Source organism: Dama dama, chromosome 10 (assembly GCF_033118175.1).
Source record: "Dama dama isolate Ldn47 chromosome 10, ASM3311817v1, whole genome shotgun sequence".
NCBI classification, from domain to species: domain Eukaryota; kingdom Metazoa; phylum Chordata; class Mammalia; order Artiodactyla; family Cervidae; genus Dama; species Dama dama.
The window spans coordinates 41,494,970-41,514,896 of NC_083690.1; the positions used below are offsets into that span (position 1 = coordinate 41,494,970).

At 62.1% G+C, this 19,927-nt stretch overlaps 1 protein-coding gene across 3 annotated transcripts in view; it reads left to right on the forward strand.

The window, feature by feature from the left end:
- MAD1L1 (mitotic arrest deficient 1 like 1) overlaps window positions 1–19,927 on the forward strand; it is a 237,720-nt gene that overhangs the window by 91,959 nt on the left and 125,834 nt on the right. For all 3 annotated transcript variants that reach the window (XM_061153798.1, XM_061153797.1, XM_061153799.1), the window contains one exon: window positions 12,452–12,596. In XM_061153798.1, the coding sequence (XP_061009781.1) occupies window positions 12,452–12,596 (145 nt within the window). The remainder of the gene's footprint in view (window positions 1–12,451; window positions 12,597–19,927) is intronic.

A 19,927-nucleotide genomic window follows, 5' to 3' on the forward strand; every position in this document is an offset into this window, starting at 1 on the left:
GGACCCCCTCCTTGAAGAGCCGAGGGCAGCCCTGGGCTGACCAGGCGGGCGGGCAGGCCCAGCTCCCTCGCCTCCTTTCCTTGGGCTTCACGTGAAGGCCGAGAGCGCTCTGAGGAGCAGGCCCCGCTCCGTCGGCCGGCGGCCCCGTCTCTGTGCCCCCTTCTCCTCGGGCCGTTCCCCGCGGACAGGCCTGTCCGTGCGTGGGCGCCGTGCTGGGAGCGGTGGGTGTGGTGTCAGACGTGGGCTGCTGGGTGCGGGGCCACGTCCTGGCCTCCCGGGCCCTCCCAGGGCCCCCACCCACCCTGAGGAGCCCGCGGTGCACGCTGTGTGCGAGCTCAGCGGTGTCCCTCTGCGGGGCTGGGGAGGCCTCGCCCGTCCACAGGCCAGCCCTGGGCCCTCTCCAGTGTCCCCCCGCCCACAGCTGCCCGAGGTGTGCTGGGCGTCTCCAGGCCCTCGGGCGCTCCGGCCGCTCGGGTGTTCAAAACGTGTCTGCTGGCCCTCGGAGGTGCTGGGGGCTCTGCCCGGACTGCGAGCGCCCGTGTCGTCCCCGCAGAGACCGGACGTGGTGCCGCGGAAGCGTCCGCCGTTGGCAGGGGCCCGCGGGGAGTCTCTCAGAGCCGCAGGAGGGGACGTGGGGCGGGGCCAGCGCAGAGGAGGAGGGGCCCCGGAGGAGGGTGCTGCCGCCGGCCTGCGCCCCGGCTGCTGGGCCCCCAGCTCGCGTCCCTCTCCTCTGGACTCAGTCTGGGAAGGTCCAGGCGGGCGGCCGGGACCGGCCTGCATGGAGGGTGGGTCTGGTCCAGCCTGCCTGGAGCTGGGGCACAGTTGGGCTCTTCTTTCAGTAAAATGCTTCCTAAGCACTTGGTGTTATTATCATTTAAATAGGACTCTTTCTGCTACTGTGATGGTTTGGGCTCAGGCGAGCCATCCTTGTGGTGAGGTGGTGCAGCTTTGGGATGCTAATCTCAGACAGATGGCCACTTTGAAATCCACTTCCTATGAAGAGTTTGTGTGGAGAGAAGCGCTTTTCTTTGTCCCCAGCCTGTTCCCTCCTCTTGCCTTTGGGATTGCTGAGCGGGGCGGTGGCTCCCCCTGAAAGGCTGCGGGGCTCGGTGCAGGGAGCGCTCCCGGGGAAGCGGGTGACTCACCGCTTCCAGCTCGGCGGCTCTTCCTCAGAGCTTGCCGGACGCCCACAGGATAAGCCGGGTGGCGCCCGCCTCCTCCGTCCTCCCAGAAATGCAGGAAAGAAGCCCTGCCTGTCCCCACTGCGGGGCTGCGTCTCCGGGCCCCCGCACAGGCCTCTGGGTCTTTGCTTCCTTTCCCTCTCTCCCCCAACCAGTGGCTACTAAAGGTGGATCCTCTTTCCCAGTCACACTTTTCTGGGAAATCAAAGTGTAGCCCAGAGGTCGCAGGACTGAGTGCTTGGTGAGGCCAGCCTGCCGCCGAGGAGGGACTCCTCCCTGGGTTCTCTGGAGCACTGCCCTGTCCTCCACGCCCGGGGGAGGTTCTGGGTGCAGGGCTGCGATGGTTCCTGTGTGTCCCTCCCCTCCTCAGGCGGTAGGGGTGTCTGTCCCCGTCTGTCGGCGAGGACGTCTAGGCACGGACACGGTTGTAGGACAGTCCACTCGATGGCAGGACACACGTTCTTCTCAAGGGCACACGGGATGCTGTCGGGACCAAGCGCATGTCAGGCCATGAAATATGCCTTATTCAGAACGTTCAGAACCATGCAGAGTATGTCCTGCCACGGTGGAATGAAGTTAGAAATCAGTTTCAAAAAGGAAACTTGGAAAATTCACAAAAGGTGGAAATTAAAGAACGTATTTCTTAATAACCAATCAGTCAAAGAAGAAGTCACAGGGGAAATTAGAAAATACTTTGTAAAGAACCAGAATCAAACAGCAGCATATTGAGACTAATGAGTGCAGCAAAAGCAGTGCCCGGAGGAAAATGTGTAGCTGTGAGCGCCCGTGCCAAAGGAGACGGAGGGCCTGGAGTCAGAGCTGCCTCAACAGGCTGGAAAAAGAAAAGCAAACAAAACAAACCCAAAGCCAGAGGAAGGAAATGATGACGAGATGAATAAGAGAAACAGCAGAGGAAAACTGCAAACAGGACGTTAGTTGTTTGAAAAGATGAATGAAACGGACAGAGTTTTAGCTGGAGTGACCGAGCAAACGTGAGAGGCGTCTCTTATTAGTAAAACCGGGAATGGAAGTGGAAGTGACCTTCAATAAATGTGAAGACCCATGTAAGAGAATATAGAGTTCATCTGGATGGCATGGACAAATTCCCAGAAATGCAGTGAGTACCAAAACTGACTCAAAAGAAATGGGAAATCTGAACCGACCCATAGTAAGTAATTAACAAGCAAAGAATTTCCAACAAAGCTTCACTGGTGAATTTTACCTACATTTATAGAAGTAATTAACACCAAAAAATAGAAGAGGAGGGGTCTCTTTCTAATGAATTTTATGGTGCTGAGATAACTTCAGAAGAGTAAATTTTGGACCCCTGCCTCAAACCGAGTGCAAAAAGTAACTCAAATGGATCAGAGACCCAGATGCGAGAATTAAAACTATAAAACTCCTAGAACACTGTTGGTGTAAATTTCTGTGACCTTGGGTCAGGTGGTAATGGTTTCTTGAATACCAAGCAAAAACATACACAAGTGTCTTTATGCAAAAGCAAAAAAAAAAAAATAAAGTAAAATCATCTTCACTGAAATAAAATTAAATTTATCAAAGGACACCGTCCAGATACTGAAAAAAGTGAACCCATGTAAGAAAGGAAATATTTGCCAAGTATCTGATCATGGTCTGATATCTAGAATATATGAAGACTTCTCACAACTCAGCCATCAAGAAAACAATCTGATTGAAAACATGGGCAAAGTACTTGAATACACATTTCTCGGAAGGAGGTAAATAAACGGCCCATAAGGACGTGAAGAGGCGCTCGGTATCACTAATCACTAGGGGAATGGGGCCGAAGCCGGGAGATGTCTCCTTTCGCCCCGGAGGGCGGCTCCTTTGAAACGGCGGAAAGCGGGTGTCGGTGAGGCGGGAGGGAGGCTGCCCCCTTGGGCACCGCTGGTGGGACGTGAAGCGTGGTGCTGTGGCGGCTGGGACAGGTGTTTGCACACCTGCGCGCACAGTCTCGGAGCTGGAAGCTGCCCGGCGTCCATGCAGGCTGTGTGGGGAGGCGAACTGTGGTCTGTCCACCAAGGAGGCGAAGCAGGGCCGCGTGGTGAGGTGCGCTGGACCTTGAAACCATGACGCTCATTGGAAGAAGCCAGTCAGAGAGGGCGCTGCGGTGTCAGAATCCAGGCGGACAGTGTCCCCTGTAAGCAAACTCACGTGGGTCGGAGGGCCCGTCTGGGCTGGGGCAGTGGCGGGGAGGAGGGTGGAGGCGGCCGCTGGTGGGCAGACGCCGGTGTCGGGTGACGGAGAGCTTCTACCGTTGGTGCTGGTGCTGGTCCGTCGCTCAGGTGTGCCCGACTCTGCGACCCCACGGGCTGCAGCACGCCAGGCTCCTCTGTCCTCACTGTCTCCCGGAGCTTTCTCAAAGTCTGTCAGTTGAGTCAGTGATGCCATCCAACCATCTTGTCCCCGTCTCCTCCTGCCTTCAGTTTTTCCCAGCATCAGGCTCTTCCAGTGAGTTGGCTCTTTGCATCAGGTGGCCGAAGTATTGGAGCTTCAGCATCAGTCTTTCCAAAGAATATTCAGGTCCATTTCCTTTAGCGTGGACTGGTTGGATCTCCTTGCAGTCCAGGGGATTCCCAAGAGTCTTTTCCAACACCACAGCTCAGAAGCATCAATTCTTCGCTGCTCAGCTGGCTTTATGGTCCAACTCTCACATTGCAAATATACTATAACTACTGAATTGTTCACGTTAAAATGGTGTGATGGTAGATTTTATGTAAATTTTGTCTAAAAAACGAGTCAATTCCTCAAAAAATGGTTTTCTAGCATTAATGCCTGAGAACCACGTGAGGCTCATTGAGAAGATGCCCCCAAAGTAACCGAGGCTTCTGCCGTGACTTGGTGGGTGGTGGGTGGGGACCCTGGTGCGTGGTGCAGCAGGTCCTCTGGCCCAGCCGCCTGGCCGGCATTGACGGCCAGTCTGAGCTCCTCGGGGAGGACCTGGGCCACCCACTTGGGCTCCCGGAGGCCCCTAGCCCCCATGAGCCAGGCTGTCAATCACCGTGTCTGCCCACAGCCTCCCATTTGAGCAATTTGCTGTAAAACGGCCACTTCAGAGAAAGGGGTCTTTCCGTCACTTGTTCTTAGCGTCTGCTCCACGGGGCCATGTTCATGATGATACCCAGGGCCATGCGGGGAGCCGTCTTGGGTGGTGGCGGGTCCCTGGCTGGGAAGCAGGTGCTTCCTCAGTGCTCCCTGGATGGAGCAGGGCTGGACCTGTGCACCCCGGGTGGTGCTGGCCTGCCCTTCCCGGGCCTGGAGCAGCAGGCAGAGGGGCTGGGGCTTCGTGACCTGTGCATGCTTATGGAGAGTGGGGCAGCTGGCAGACCCAAGCAAGGGGCCCAGGTGGCCCACGCCCCGCAGCTCGTCCCGGGACGCCGGGCACTCCATGGAGCCAGTCACTTCTTTTCTGCATCGATGCGGACGCACAGGAGGTGCTCCTTGACAGGAGTTTGCCTTGACTGATGGCCTGTGTAAGCAGGGACCTGCGGCTGGGAGCATGAGCCGGCGGCCATGAGCAGCGTGGGGTCCGGACACAGAGACCCACGACCGGCCTCCAGAGCCCGCGTGCCTGGGCACCGGGGCGGGCCGCAGCGTGTCCAGCGGGCGTGCGTGGAGGATGGGGGTGCTGGCCCCGCAGTGAGCTCTCGTCCTGTCTCCCCGGGGAGCAACCTGCGCCCACCGGGCCCTGCATGTCTGTTTCTGGTGACAGCTCTGGCGGGCTCCTGTGTCACCTGGGGGCGGATGACAGGGAGCCGGGGTGGGGGGTGTGGAGCAGAGGGTCACAGACGGCAGAGACAGGGCAGGGGGGGAGCAGACGTCATGGAGCTGGCGGGGGGATGGGGTGCATTCCGTGTCTTGCTCTCAGGTGTCCCCTGGGATGCGGGAGGGTGCGCTGGGCCTCCGTACTGTCTGCTGTCATTGGCGTTGCGTTTTCCAGTCTAACCCCGCTCCCGGTGGACGGCTGTGCGGTATCAGCGCCTTGACAGCCGTCCACACGCACCACCCCCCGCCCCCACCCAGGCTCTGTTCCAGGGATGCCGCTGCCCCCAGAGCATCTCCGGAGGGCTCTGACTTCCTGCTCGTCACCGTGTGGCTTGCATGGGGCCCCGGGGCTGCTCCCGGGCCTCAAGGTCCCGGCTGTTCCTTGACACCCGGCGGTGGGGCCACGTGACAGCCGGGCTCTGTGCTGGAGGTCCGTGCAGAAGGAGGCTGAGGCTCCTTCTCTCCTCCAGGAGTTTCAGGAAATTCAATGAGTGTTCACAATCACGCCAGACCTTCGTTTTTCTCTGCCTTCTATTCACACGCTTCCAGGCTTGTTCTCTGAATTGTCGACCGGCGTCTCCTGAATACTGTTGAATTATCGCAGCCGCTCAGCTCTTCCCCGCCCACCCTGCCCAGCACCGCTCACTCAAGACGCCCTGCTGGGTGTAGATTCACCAGTGAAAATGGAATCACTGCGTGCATGTCCCTGAAGTGTTTTTTTTCCCCTCGTTGATCTGTGTGGAGAACTAGACCTTGGCTGGGGGGGCGTCCTACTGGAGTCATTCAGCGGGTGATGCGGCAGCCACCCACTCCCGACTCCGAGCCTGGGGGCCGGCCCACTCCCGACTCCGAGCCTGGGGGCCCGCCCACTCCCGACCCCAACCCCACCCTGTGCACTCCCGGGTCCAGGCCCCCACAGCCTCCTGTGGGTGGTGGACTCCGCCCTCTGCTGGGGCGGAGCGTCTTCATGGCTCTGCTGTTGCCTCTTCTTGAGCTGCATGTGCTGTCTCCCTCGAGCGGTAAACCGGCCGTCCCAGCAGGGAGGTGCCCCTCACCACGCACCCGCTTGTGCTGTGCTCCCCTCAGACGTGCTCGCCCCGGGCCTCCGGTGACACCTCTTCCAGGGGGCACCCCAGGCCTTGGCTGGGACTCGCTGTCTTCCCGCTCGTGGGCCGCGGCCTTCCTTGTCACCGCAGCCCCTGCAGCAGGACAGGGCTCCCTAAGCCCACGTGCAAGGCGATCACAAGGATTACGTGGACGGTTGGAAGCAGAGCGCCTGCTGTGCGTTGGGGCGTCCGTCAGCCTCTGAACACATTGAGTTTCTTCTGAGGAATCTTGAGGGGTGAACAGTGGTGTCCCCGGGTCCCTATCCTGCACTCGTGAGTGGTGGGCGTGGGGCTGACCACCCAGGACCCCGCAGCCCCGGCCGCCGCCCCCACCAGCTGCCCCCACCCAGATCCACTTGGCACTTTTTCTCCCTGGCTCTGGGTGGCATCTGCAAGGTGAGGTCAGGAGTCCTGCCCCCCGGCGTGGTCTTGGGGGCTCCCGGCCCAAGTCCTGTGGGTGAGTGGAGGGGAGTTCCCACTTCCCCAACAGGGCCTATCTTGTAAAGGGCGTTTCTGTCTTCATCGGCTCCTTCCGATGAAGTAACACTGAGTAACACTGGCCTTTCTCCAGGCACGTGTCAGACCCCCGGACCCCGCGCCTGGGATGGACGTGGGACAGGCAAGTGAGCGGCTCTGTGGACACAGCAGGGCTGGGTGGGCGCCTCCCTGAGAGCAGAGGGAGGACCTGGTTGCGTTTAAGTCTTGATGTCTCCTGCCCGCTCGTCCTTCCAGCCCGGGGGCGCCCTGGAGGTGTTGATTAGGCGGTGACTAGAGGAGCCCGGCAGGCCGCGTGCTGCATGCCTGGTGAATGCGGTGGACTCCAGCCTCCCGGGAGGGCTCCTGGCCGGCGGGTTGTCAGGACACGGTGTCCGTGGGAGAATGAATGGTTGTAACAGGCTGCTGCCCAGGAGGCGCCCAGGCAGCCGGAAGCACGGTCGCGGGCTCGGGGTTGTTGCAGGTGTGGAGGGCACTGCCGGCGCCGGTCTGCAGGCGGGAGCCTTGAGTCACAGTGGCTGCTGGGGTCCTTCAGCGACTCGGGGCAGACAGGGGGAGACGCTGCTGTCTCAGTTTCACGGCTGGCCCGAGCTCAAGGTGCCCTCCAAGCCTCTGACCGGCTGCCCCGGCCGGGACGGCGGGGAGGCGTCGGGCCCCCACCCCCCAGCCCTGTGTCCCCCTGGCCTGGCTGTCGTCCTCGGGCAGCTGTGCTCCGCCCGCCACCCCTTGGTCCTGCTTCTGCTGGGTCCCGGTTTTTATCCCGTCTCCTGGGCTGGACTGTGAGCTCCCTGAGGACAGGAGGTGTGACCTTGTAAAAACCATTCCTTTTTTGTCATTTTTTAGCTTTTGTAGCACTCACCCTGAGGCTGGGTGGGCAGGGTGCTCAGAGAGCAAAGGCCTGAGCCTGCGTTGACCGGCACTCCCGGGACACCGTGGGGCTTGGAGAGGCGGGTGCACACGAGCGGTCAGGCCACCTCCGCGGGCCCGAGGCAGGGTCACCCCGTTACCCGGCCGCCATCTCCTTCCGCGGGTGCTCCTGAGCTGGGCGTGAGGATTCCGGCAGTTGCTCTGTAGGGTCTGAAGGCCCCGCCGCGTCTGGCCCTGCACCCCCGTTGCCCGGGGGGGCTGCACCAAGCCAGCCTCGGGCCCCCTCCCTGAAGTTTGGAGCTCTGCCACCCCTGCAGTTACAGGCTGGTAATGGATCGGCTAAATTGGGTTTTATTCATTATGGTTGGGCTTGAATTGAAATTGCAGAGAGTAATTTTCCTTCTCACATTTCAAGGTCAGATGAGGGTATTTACTGTGTGGCCTCTGTTTATCTGGGAATGCAAATTGAATTTGGTGGTTCGGGTTGATGAGGGGAGCGGTGGCCGGGCGGGCCCTGTGATCGCGGCTCCTTCAGCCTTTGTTTTCCTCGTTCTCTGGGTCTGTTTCCGCTGTTTGGATTTTTAAAATTTTTTTCTGTGAAATGTGTGCTGACCTTTGGAGGCACTTAAGGATTGGAATTAGATGCTGTACGTGAAGACGGCTATGTGCCACCGTCCTGGGCTTCCTGGGCTACCCTCCCAGGCAGCCCTTCTCGAGTCCGAGCAGGACCCGGGCCCGAGGGGCACCTCCCTCCCGCCCTTGGCTCCCCACACACGCCAGAGCTGCCCCTTGGCGAGACTCGGGGTGCCCTGGGCCCTGCTGCCCCCAAGCCCTGAGCCCTGCCCGCATGTGTAGGTGGGCTCTGCCGGCGGGGAGCCTGGCTGGCGTCCGCCCCCTGACTGCCAGGCTCCTGCCCGCCCACTTCCCAGCTGGGGGTCCCCAAGGCCAGCTGTGCCCCTGGACCACTCAGCATATGTACACATACACACACCCTGCACTGGGGCTCCCTCTCTGGGTCTCATGCCTGCCGGCTTCGCCCATCTCACCTGCCGCCTTGCGGCATCGTGGCGGCCCCGCCCTTCGGGCTGCTGGTGACCTTGCTCCCAGCCGAATCCTGGACCTCCTGGGTACGTGGCTCCCGTGTGTCCCCGAGTCCTGCTGGGTCCTGCCTGCCAGCCTCACCCCTCATGGCGTCAGCCCGCTCTCTCCTCCCTTGTCTGCCTCTGGGACCTCGGCTCCACCCCGCCCTCTCCACGGCCTTCTTCGCTCTGCACAGGCAGCCTTGGAGGGTTTTCAGCGTTCGAGGATTCCCTGAGGCGCTGTGGCGGCCCCAAGCCCCATGGTCGTCCTCAGGTGGCTCTGCGGCTGGCCCAGGGGTGTGGAGAGGGCCTCTGAGCCCTGCAACTGGCCTGGCAGTCCCGTCCTTCCCGACAGACACACCGCCGCCTGCTTGTGCCCCCGGTGGCCCGGGGTGCGCGGGCACCATGCTGGAGCAGCTGGTGGCGGGCCGTGTCCCGGTCGGCAGAGGTGCACGGCCCTCTGCTGGGTCCCCACCGGTGGGCCGGAGGCGCTGGGGGGGCGCGTGTCGGCCGGGTCCGCTCTCTGCTCCTCGGAGCCCGGGGCAAGGACGCGCTGAGGACTCTGAGCAGCTGGGGATGGTCACTGGCAGTGGCCTGTTTGCGGCCGTGTGACCACAGGGTATCTGTGCGCGTGAGCTGCGCCCGCCTGCAGGCCTCGGCGGGCGCCTCTGCCTGGGGAACGCTCCCGGGCAGTCACAGATAAAGCTGTGCCTCGTCCCGCCGTCCCAGCGAGCGTCTGGACCGTGTTACTGCCCAGAGGGATCACGCACTTCGGGGCTGTTCTTGCTGGGAACTCGGGTCCAGCCACAGGCGCACCGTTTACGCCCTCTGATCTGACCTGCCAGGCAGGCCTGGGTGCGAAGCCACCACCCCAGACGCAGCTCAGAGCGGGGCTCCAACAGGGCCGGTGTCCTTCCTGCGTGGGCTGCCCTGTGCTGCCTCCTGCCTCCCAGCGCTGCTGGCCAGGCCTCGGGGCCTGCTGCTGCGTGGACGTGCGTGCCAGCCCTGACCGGTATCTGATGCCGCGGCGGCGGCTGCAGGGGGAGGATGTGGAGGGCGGGGTGCGGACAAGGCCCCCGCCGCCGTGAGAAGGTCACGCAGCGGCTCCTGCAGCTTCACAGCGCGTGGCGCCCTTCACCGCTCCTTGAAGACTGGCCTCCCTGTGTAGGGTGTTCTGATGATGACGGCCTCACAGTGGGCCACGCGACCCGGCCCGCAGAGCGGGCTCTGACGCTCAGGCCTGACCTCCTCCTGCGGATGCCGGCTCAGAAAGGCGGCAATGGATGGACGTGCTGGACGGCCACTCCTGAGAACTGAGGGCTTCGCTTTGAGCCCCCAGGGGTGCACGAAAATGCCACTGACCTCAGGGCTCAGCGTGAGCAGAGAGCCAGGAGTTTAATTTTTTATGAGTTTTGTCCTCCGCTTCAGCAGAAGGGCCGCGATGGAGAGAGAGAAGGTTCCCGCAGACAGGAGGGGCTGTGGGCCCGGTGAGCGGATGCCTGTGTCCTGCCCAGAGGCGCCGCGGGCCATGCGCCAGGCTGCAGGAGTCCCGCTCTGCCGAGGCCACTCTCCCCCCCACCCCGGGTGCTCCAGGAGGGGGGCGCTGCCTGTGGGCAGGCGGGGCAGGCCGATCTGTGGCGTTGCGGGGTAAGATCTTGGAAACATCAGGAAAGCATGCTCCTGGGCGAAGCAGCACATTTGTGCCAGTTCGTGCAGCCCTTGTCCCCCGAGGCCCAGCTATTCAGTCCCTCCTCTCCTGCTCGTGGGGGCGTCCCCACCCTGCGAGGTCACTCCCGTGGGCACACCCTGTGCTCCTAGCCGCTTCCCCGAGAAGGTGCAGAAGCCAGCGCCCCCTCCTCCGTCCCCCACCCGGCATCTCCGCTGCTTTGTTCTGGGAGCTGTGGTCTTGGCCCCGTTAGCTCTCTGCTGCCACTTCCATGCAGCCCTCCTGGGTTGCTCTTCATCCTCTTCCTGTCTCTGCCCTCTGACCCCTGCGGGCCCCTCACGCACACCCGCTGGCCTCAGACCCCCTGGGGCTGCCCTCTGTGGGCGGGCGTGCTGTCCTGTAGATGGAACCTCCGCCCTGCCTGCCCTCGCTTCTGGCTCCGTCGCTCCTGAGGAGACTGCGTGCCCGCTTCCTGTCGCTCTGCACCGTGGCTCCTGCACCACTGCCCTCCGCTCCAGCCTCTTCTCCGGCTCTGCTCTGCCAGGCGATGCAGGAGGCGCTGGGGGGAGGGAGCCACACACCTCGGCAGGAGGCCTGCTGGCCCTCCTCTGAAGGGGGCCCCCCTGCTCCCCTCACCTGCCCTCAGCCTGCTAGGACAAGGGACCCTGAGCTCCTCTGATTAAATCACGAGGTAGAGCAGTGATTCAAGCGCTCCGAACGTCCCCACCTGAAGTCAGTGATTCCAGAGTCGATTTCACAGTCCTTGATTATTAAATCGGCCTTTGAATAGTTCCAAATTGAACTGGAACTCAAAATAGCCTCTTAACAAGTCTGTTCCAAATGAATATTTATGCACTTGTTTTTTAATATCGTTTTTTGCTTTTAGTTATGCATCATCTCAAGGTGGTAGGTGCCGTCGGCCAGCTGTGTGGCAGGGTGGGGGGCTGTCTTAGGGTGAGGCTTTTGGGGGGCTGCCCGGGGTCAGGCGGCAGGGCAGGGCAGATCCCTTGGGGGAGAACGTCCCAGCTCCCACAGGCGCTGAGCCCTGTTCAGGTAGCCCAGACCAGGAGTTTCCCTACAGCATTCTGTAGAGGCGTGTTTCACGTTTACTCTCAAATTAGCTGTTTAAAGAATTGCAGTAAATTATAATAAAAAACCACATACTCACTCAGATGTGAAATAGGAAAAGTTAGCATGGTGGAGACCACCCCCAAAGAAAGCATTGCCTGCCATCCCTGTGAATTAAGGTTTTCTTGAAAACCGTGTAATCAAAGCAAAAACGTAATTGGACACCCAAGAATGATGCAAGATGCCGGTGTCCTCTGTAGGCCTCAGCCCCACTATTAATGTTTCCAAAGTCGTCTCGGTGCAGCCACTGGGCATTAGCCCAGGTAAACATTATAAGTCACACCTTATGATGTGATCCTGATAAAACCTCCAAAGGGAAGAACAGGGACTCTCTGGTGGTTCAGTGGTTAAGACTCCATGCCTGTGGTGTGAAGGCCAGGGGTTTGATCCCTGGTCAGGGCAGTAAGCCCCCTCATGCCGCATGGCGTGGCCAAATTAAAAAAAAAACAGAAGGAGAATATTAAAGATTTTTTTGGAAGGAGGTTTTCTCTAGTTGGAATAGCGTGAGCATGGTGTCTGATGTCCACACCTCACGGTGCTCCCGCCCCACTCCCGATGCCCCTGGGGCTAGCGCCTCCTTTCCCCAGGATGTCTTCCCTCCCAGGAGCTCTCCTGGCAGTTGTCCCCTCACTAAGTACAGGGCTTGTCTGTGTGGACACAGACACGTGTCCTGTGTGGGACAGGGCTCCAAAAGTCCGTGTGGGAACAGGCCAGGGCAGAGGACGGTCCCGCAGACTGTGAAGGACGGGGGGCATTTTGAGGGGAGTGCTGGGCTTCGGGCCTGTGGCCGCCCACCTGGTCTGTGGTTGGGGGCGGCTGGGTGCCCAGGTCCGCCCCCTGGAGCTCTGCATGATCTGGGGGTGGGAAGGGGCCCCTGTGGGCCTGTGGGAAGTGCTCCAGCCTGGCCTGGCTCTCCAGAGGTGCCTCCGAGCCCACGGCTGGCAATCTTCCCCACTGTGCGAGGCGAGTTCTGGGGTCACCCTGGGCCCCGTTTGAATCCGGAGTCTCCCGAAAGGCTCCGAGTAGCTGCTCAGAAGTGGGGGATGGGGGCAGTGAGGGCGGGCTGGGCGCACGTGCAGCTCCGTCTTGGGGGCTGAGTGACACGTGGGTGCTGGGCCTCACCCCTCTGCCCTTCTGCCCCTGCAGCGCTCGGGAGCTGGAGAAGGCCCGGCTGCAGCTCCAGGACGAGGTCCGCCAGCTCGGCAGCCAGCTGCTGGAGGAGAGGAAGCGGCGCGAGACGCACGAGGCCCTGGCGCGGCGGCTGCAGAAGCGCGTCCTGCTGCTGACGAAGGTACGAGTGGCTCCCGGGGCCGGACCCCGTCCACCCTCCCAGCCAGCGGACCCCCAGCCCCCCGCGTCCTCAGTCCCAGCCCAGCAGCCCCCAGCCGGCCCCCGCGTCCACGCTCAGTCGTCTCTCCAGGCCTACGCTGGCCTCGTGTCTACCACACACGTGCACTCCCAGCCCCCAGCAACGTGTCTCTCTGCTGGAGCGGTTAGCCTTCCCATGGAGCCGTCTAGGAGTCAGGGCTCAGGTCGGGCCAGCTCCCCGTCACTAGGAGGGCATCTTGGCAGTGTGGCCGCCTTGTCTTCACCCTGCCTCTCCAGGAGGCTCTGAGATGCTGACCCGGAATCCCCGCTGCGCCTCTCCTCCCCCTGAGGGCCTCGCCTGCTGACCGGGGTGTGGGGTGTCGGGCGTTGGCCCTGAGCCCCTGGCTCCTCACGCGGGTCGGCCTCCCTCGGGCTCCGGGCAGGCCCAGCCTCTCCTTCCTTCAGAGCTTAATGAGCAGAGGCTGGCATGCACTGCGCCCCCGGCTCTGGCTGTGGGCCGGGGTCTCCAGCTGTGCTGAGCCCGGGGCTTCTGAAGTCTGCCTCAAGAAGCAGAGCTCGCTGGAGTGTGAATTAAGGTTTCTGTGTGAGAGAGCATAATTTAAAACGTTGCCGTGGATGCTGAGGTTTCAGAAGACGAGGCAGGAAAAAGCCAGAATCTGTCCCGAGATGCTCTTGTGGGGGGCGAGTGGGGGCGTCCAGCTGCGGGCAGGCTCCTCCCGCGCCCCCCAGCCCCCCCAGGCTGATGCTGAGGGGCTGGGCGGGCCCCCGCCTGGGAGGGGGCCGTTCTCCCGGGACGCACCAGGGGCTGGTGCTACGCGTGACGACTGTGTTCCTGACGGTTTGACAAAACCCGGGAGCTCCGGGTCGTGAGTCTGCTGGAGGAGGCCTGCTGTCCCACGGTGTTCCCCATGGTGTGCCCTGCCGTGTGTCGGCCACGCAGGCTTCCCTGGCGGGCTCGGCCTGTCCCACCAGCGACCTGGCAGGTGCCCCACAGGGGAGACCCTCACCCGCTGCCCCGGAGCGAAGCGGACGCGGCCCCCCGGTGGGGCGGCCGTGCTCAGTGACCCGGGGCTGGCCCCTTAGGCCCCTCCCCTGCGCCTCCCGTGTCTCTGGTGTGTCCTGGGGTCAGCTGTGTGGGACACGCCCCCGTGTGGTCAGGCGTGTGGTCAGCCCTACAGAGGCTACAGCCCGGGGGACAGGCCGGCGGGGCTCCACACCCTTGTGCCTGCAAACGTGACAGACGCAGAGCTCGGCTTGGTTCCAGAGGAGTTTTAAAGGTGCTGAGGGTGGAGCTGAGACCAGGACTTTGACGTTGGTGGAAGGAGCGTGGAGAACCAGTCCTCCCGGGCGGCACCCCAGCATGGACGGCAGGGAGCCGCTGCGGTTCCGGACAAGATGCTGGAAAGAACAGGGCGACCGAGGTCCACTAGACACCACTGACCCGCGCCCCACCCGCGGGCGCAGGCCGGCGCAGGGCCTGGTGGGGAGGCAGATGTAGCAGCTCAGGGCCAGGGCTCCGACGGGCGGGACGGACGCCGGGGCCTGACATGTGGGCGGGAGGCTGTGTGTGGTCCCTGACGCGGGAAGCACGGAGTCTGCCCTGCTGACGTGCAGGGAGCCCGTCCCTGTGACCGCGGGAGCACTGCTTGCTGGCTGGGTGTCCGTCCTCAGCCAGAGGTTTAGGCCGGATCACCCCGCCTTCTCCGAGTGCTCCGCACTGCCCCACACGGAAGTCGCTCAGCTGGCCTGGTGGTTCTCACCTGGACGGTGCTCGCCGGGCGCTGGGAAGACTCCAGAAGGACCGGATGGAGGTTCTGAAGGTTCGGAAATGGAACCACCGTGCGGCCAGCGGTCCCGGCTCCGGGCGTTTGTCCAGCGGAGACAGCAGCACCGTCTTGCAGAGACCTCTGCAGCCCCTCGTTTGTCGCAGCGCTATTCCTGAAGCCTGGAGGACCCCTCGAGGGATGGGCGGTGAAGCAGTGGAGTGTGTGCCGTGGACACTGCTCAGCCGTCAGGAAGGAGATCCTGCGTCTGCGACAGTGTGGCTGGACCTGGAGTCGTCCTCTGATGAGACGACTCAGACAGAGACGGGCTTGCCTGTGGGTGGGATCTAAGAAAACTGAGCTTATAAAAGGGACCAGGTTGGAGGCTGCCAGAGGCGGGGGTCAGGGGTGGGATGACTAGGTGAAAGTGGTCAGAAGGTGCAGACTTTGTTACAAGATAAATGGGGGGGTGGGAACGGGCAAGGCCCCCCGTCCTGTTCCCCCGCGGGGCTGCCGCTGCCCGGCTCTGGGCAGGGTTTGGGAACCGGGGCCGTGGGGCGGGCCGCGGTCGTGTCGGGCCCGTGTGGGACGGTCGGGCCTGGCGTGCGGGTGACGCCACGCTCGTGCTGCGTCCCGGTGGAGGCGGTTACACGCGGCTACATGTGCGGTGACGTGATGCAGCCTCACGCACTGCCATGTCGGGGAGGTTGCGGGAGTGGAGGGTGCAGGACGCCCCGCAGGACTCCCTGTGTGCCCGGGCAGGCGCCCCAGCCGGAGGCACTCTTGTCCTTTCCGGGTTCTGCTCTCACGAGGAAGGGGCTCGGCGGGTGGGAGGGCCAGGAACAGGTTCCAGTCTGTCTGGAATGGACGCCCGGAACTGTGACCGCTGGGACCTTTCACCAGGGGCCCCGGTTGCTGGGGAGAGGCCCCAGGGAAGCCTGGGGGCCGGTTTCTGGCCCTCCTCTCTGTGTGGGGCCAGGCTTGCTGGGGAGAGGCCCCAGGGAAGCCTGGGGGCCGGTTTCTGGCCCTCCTCTCTGTGTGGGGACAGGCTCCCCCTCGTCGACCGAGGCGTGCTGGTGGCTGTCTCTCTCGCCTTCCTCTGGCCGCACGGGAGGAAGTCCTTGCCTCTGAAAGGTCACCTGATCCGCTTGCCCACCAGACAGTCCAGGGTGAGCGCGCTCGTTTAAAAGTCTAGGAGTTGCACTTCATCTGCTGAAATCCCCTTTGCCTCCGCGTTCCTGGGGTGTCTGAGGGCGAGGGTGGCCTGGGGGCTGTGACTCAGGGGCCCACGGGGCCGCCGGCAGCCCAGAGCAGGACGTGGTGCCGTGGGGCAGAGGGCGCGTGCCTCCGGGTGGGCGGCCTCCGGCCTCAGCTGCCTGTGGCCCCGGAGGAGCCCCTTCAGGCTTTCGGAGGAGTAATCCCGTGGGCCAGTGCGTGCCCTCCAGTGGTGCTCGGAGGTTCCGGCTCATCCTCGGAGGCACAGCGAGTGAGGCGCTCTGGGAGGGTGTAGCCCCTGACTGTCCGCAGGTGACACAGCCTGGCCCCTTGGCAAGCTCACAAGCCGTCCCCGCGCAGGGCCCACCCGCCCCGTCCGTGGCGTCCACCGCGGGTGCCCGTGCTGCCCGGCGAGTGAGTGTCCTGGGGCTGGCTCGGTGGCCTGGAGGCCTGGCCCCTGCTGGCCTCCGTCAGTGCTGCCTCGGTCCCGGGCGTGGACCCCTGCTCGGGGCGCGGGGGCAGGGCCACCTGCTCGGCGGGGCCGCGTGTCCACTGCCGTGGAGCCCGCACCCTCAGCGTCCACGGCGCCTCCACATTTGTGCGCTTGTGCTTGGCTTCCATCTTGGGCACTTTCTGCCCTTGAGAGTCACTGCTCCCAGCTCCCAAGGCAGGAAATTTCCACTCCTCTCTTCCCCCGGCTCAGCAGGTTGGAAGGCAGTGGTGCTTTCTGGCCTAATTCACCCTGGACTGGCCCGCTGCGCTCACAGGCGTAGCTGTGAGAAGGGTATTGATTGCCTGGTACTGATGGATGGCTTACGCCGCCTGTCACTCGGAGGTGTGTTTGCGAGGGGTCGATAACGGTCGCCCGCGTGGCCCGGCTCCAGCATGCAGGATCTGTCCTGCCAGCCGCGTGATTGAGCCGTTTGTCCGGCCAGTCTGCAGAGGGCGGCCAGCCTGCCGCTTCCTGCTCGAAGCCGAGCATGTGGCCCCCACCCACATGGCCCTGTGGGTTCGCACCCGGCTCCCTCGTGGTCTGCGAGCTTCCTCCTCGAGGCACCTCCAGCGTGGCAGCTGTCTGGCCTCGAGGAGGTGTGGGCTGCTCATCTTGCTCTGTTCTTCCTGGGGAGGCGCCCCCACCCTCTGGGGGCCCCCAGCCCGGCCCTGGGCGGGTGTGGTGAGTGCACTGTCCCGCCCTCCACTGGGCACTGAGCCAGGCCCGCCAAGGGGGCGCCCGCTCCCGCAAGCCATCAAGGGCCCTGCTTGCCTGCTTGACATTTCAGAGTACAGTGCTTGGAATGTGCGATTTTATTTTGAGACCCTATTAAGTATCTCCAGTCTAAGGGTTTAATTGTTACTGATAGCTAAGAGTGTAATTACCTTGGTGAAATACCGTGACTATTTTAAGCAATTGAAAACTGGCTTCCAGAACTGGGTGAACACAAACCATTTTCCTATTTGAAATGCGCTATTTCCAGTGTGCCCCTAATATTCCACAATATGGTTACAGAATTCTATTTATAGACTCTTAAGCAGTGAAAGCTAACTTATAGCATGAAATTTTAAAAATGAAAGTAAAATTCCCCCTTCTCCTCCCCCAGATCCCTGGGGTGCAGCCTTTGGAGGACAGCAGTCGTTGCCAGCTGGCTTTCCCAGGGCATGGTCTGGGGGTGATGACGTCCGCCTTGCGGGCCCCCACTGTTGCTGCTTAAGAAGCAGATGTGAGGGCAGAAGGGGAGGCAGGAAGTGCTGGGGGCCCCCCAGGAGAGGCCGGGGCTCCTCTCACCTCTTGTGCAGACGAGGTTGTGCTGGAGGAGGTCTGGGAGCAAGGTGGGTGCCCTGCCTGGGCTGGGGGAGCCGTGTCACTGGGGGTCCCTGAGGATGGGACCCCCCCTTCGCCCAGGGGTCCACGCTGTGCCCAGAGGGCTCTGTCCAGTCTCCCGGTCCTTTTCCGACCGAGGGGCTCTGCTTGGGTATCGGAATTTGTATAAGATTATTTATTTTGTGTAAACGCAGCTCTTTCTATTCCTCGTATTCACTGGGCAGCTTAGAGAAGAGCGGTCGTTACGTAGGAACCGTGTGAGGCGGGGCTTGTCCCGCGGCGGCTACGGGTCCGCGGGCAGCGGCTCCGCAGAGGGAGGGCACGACCCCGCGGTTCCCCGTGGAAGCCCAGTGCCCCCCAGGGCCCGCTGGCACTCGCTCACAACGCCGGAGAGTATCCTGCTGGCGTGGAGTCTGCACGCCTTCCTGATTTCAGGCGGCTCAGCCCCGCGGGCGTGGGCGCAGCTCCGGCTCCGTCTGCGCAGTCTCGGCGTGTGTGCGTCAGGTCAGAAGCAGGGAGACCGCGGGGAGTTCTGGGTTTTTCTGGAGTTTCCTGGAGGCGATCCAGGCAGGTGGTCCTAACAGCTGTGTGCCCGGCGAGGGCAGGCTGAGGGCTGGCCCCTTCTCTGCGGACACCCTGCCAGTGATGGGGGAATCCTGGCCCGGTGACTCTGGCTGAGTCACGCTGGGTACAGAGGCGCCACCTCGTTCGTGAGACCCTGCAGCCTCGGGAGGTGGGGCCTCGGTGTCCTGTCAGTGAAGGGCCTGCTCCTGCCTTGCCCGCCCTGTTTTGAGGTTTTCGAGGGTTGTGTCTGTGCCAAGTCTAGGGGGATCTTTGGTGGGAAACGTGTGGCAGCTCCTCTCCTGGGCCTGGCCGCCTGCTGACTCCCGAGTGAGCAGGGGTTGTCGTCCTCCTGTGGGCTACCTGCTTCCATCTTGTCACCTTGATGTTGGCGCTTTGTGGGTGGTGATGGGCCGATCTTTGCCTATCAGAGCCGCAGAGACATGCCCCTGCTTCCGTGTTCTAACCTCTTACATGTGGCTGTAACGTGCACCAAGACTTGATTTTGGGTGTGAGCAAAGCAGGCAACAAGACGGTTTTCCCCATTGAAAGTGTCGTTAATCCAGCACCGTTTCTGGAAAGACCCTTCGTCCCCCGTGTGCGGTCTGGTTGCCTGAGTTGCCGGCCTGTGGCTGCCGATGGGCGGCTGAGCTTCTGCGCGCTGGTCCCACCTGTCCACCGTCTTCACCGAGGCGACTCGGTGGTGATACTTGGCGGTAAGCTCCAGAGGGATTACCGCTCTTCAGGAGTCTCCGGCTCATCCTGGCCCTTCGCTCAGAGTCATTTTGTCAGTTGACACACACACAGTCTGCTGGGGAAAGGTAGGGATTACAGCGAATTTACCAAGAATTTGTACGTCAGTTTGGGGATGAACGGCCTCTTAGCATCATTTCATCTTCTCAACCAGAGCACTGGGTATCCCGTCACTTACATAGGTCTTCGCTCATTCTCTCAGTGGTATTTGCGTTTCTAGTTGGAGGTCTTGCACACTATTGGGTACCCCGCCCCCCGCCACGTATTTTCTGTACAGTAATGCTGCCTTTCAGGGGTGGTCCTCCACTGTGTGTGGTCCAGTCTGGGGAAGTGCGGTCCCCCAGGCCCCCCATGGTGGGAGCAGCCCCCTCCCCCCCCGCCCCATCTGGCACTGCAGACTCGGGAGCATGTCGGGACGCGGGGCTCCCGGCGCCCGGGTCTCCGTCGGGTCTCAGGGAGCCCCGGTAACTCACTGGCACACGCCGCCCTGCATGCTGTCTGTCTTTGTGGGCAGTCTTTGTTGGATCACAGAAGTCCACGTCGAGCAGGAGTTTTCTGAGGGCTTTTATCATCAGTGCCTACCCCGTGAATTTTGATGTGGGTTATTTTTATTTTCCTGTTCAAAATATTTTCTCACATCCTCTCTCAATCTGTAAAGGCCGACCTTCAGGCGAGGTTTGCACGTTCCAAGCTCACACCATAGCAGATGGGAAGGCTGGAAGGGAATCGAAAGAAAGAGCCCAGACTCACTCACTGTGTCCTTCCCTTTGCTGAAGCACAGGTTCTCAGGGGCGTCTGCTGTGAGCCACACTCTGTGGTCTGTGCTGCGGCAGCGGCTGGGCAGGCAGGTTCAGCGCCGGGGTCTCCCTCGGGTTGGGGTAGAGCAGACGGACAAGGCTCGAAGAAGCCAGGGGGTAGCACCCAGGAGGAGACGCGCTGGGGCCTGGGGGCGGCTCAGCTTTACGGCCTTCAGAAAGAACACAGTTTAGACCCACAGGAAGTTGTGACAACGGTGGGAGGTGCATCTCAGCCAGCTTCCCAGGGCCGGGGGGTGCCATCCTAGATGGTTCCAGTGCAGCGTCAGGACCAGGACTGATGTTCATGTAGTATGTGTGATGGTGTGAAAGTGTGTGTGTGTGTGTGCATGAGTGTGAGTGCGTGTGTGTGAGAGAATGGACACGT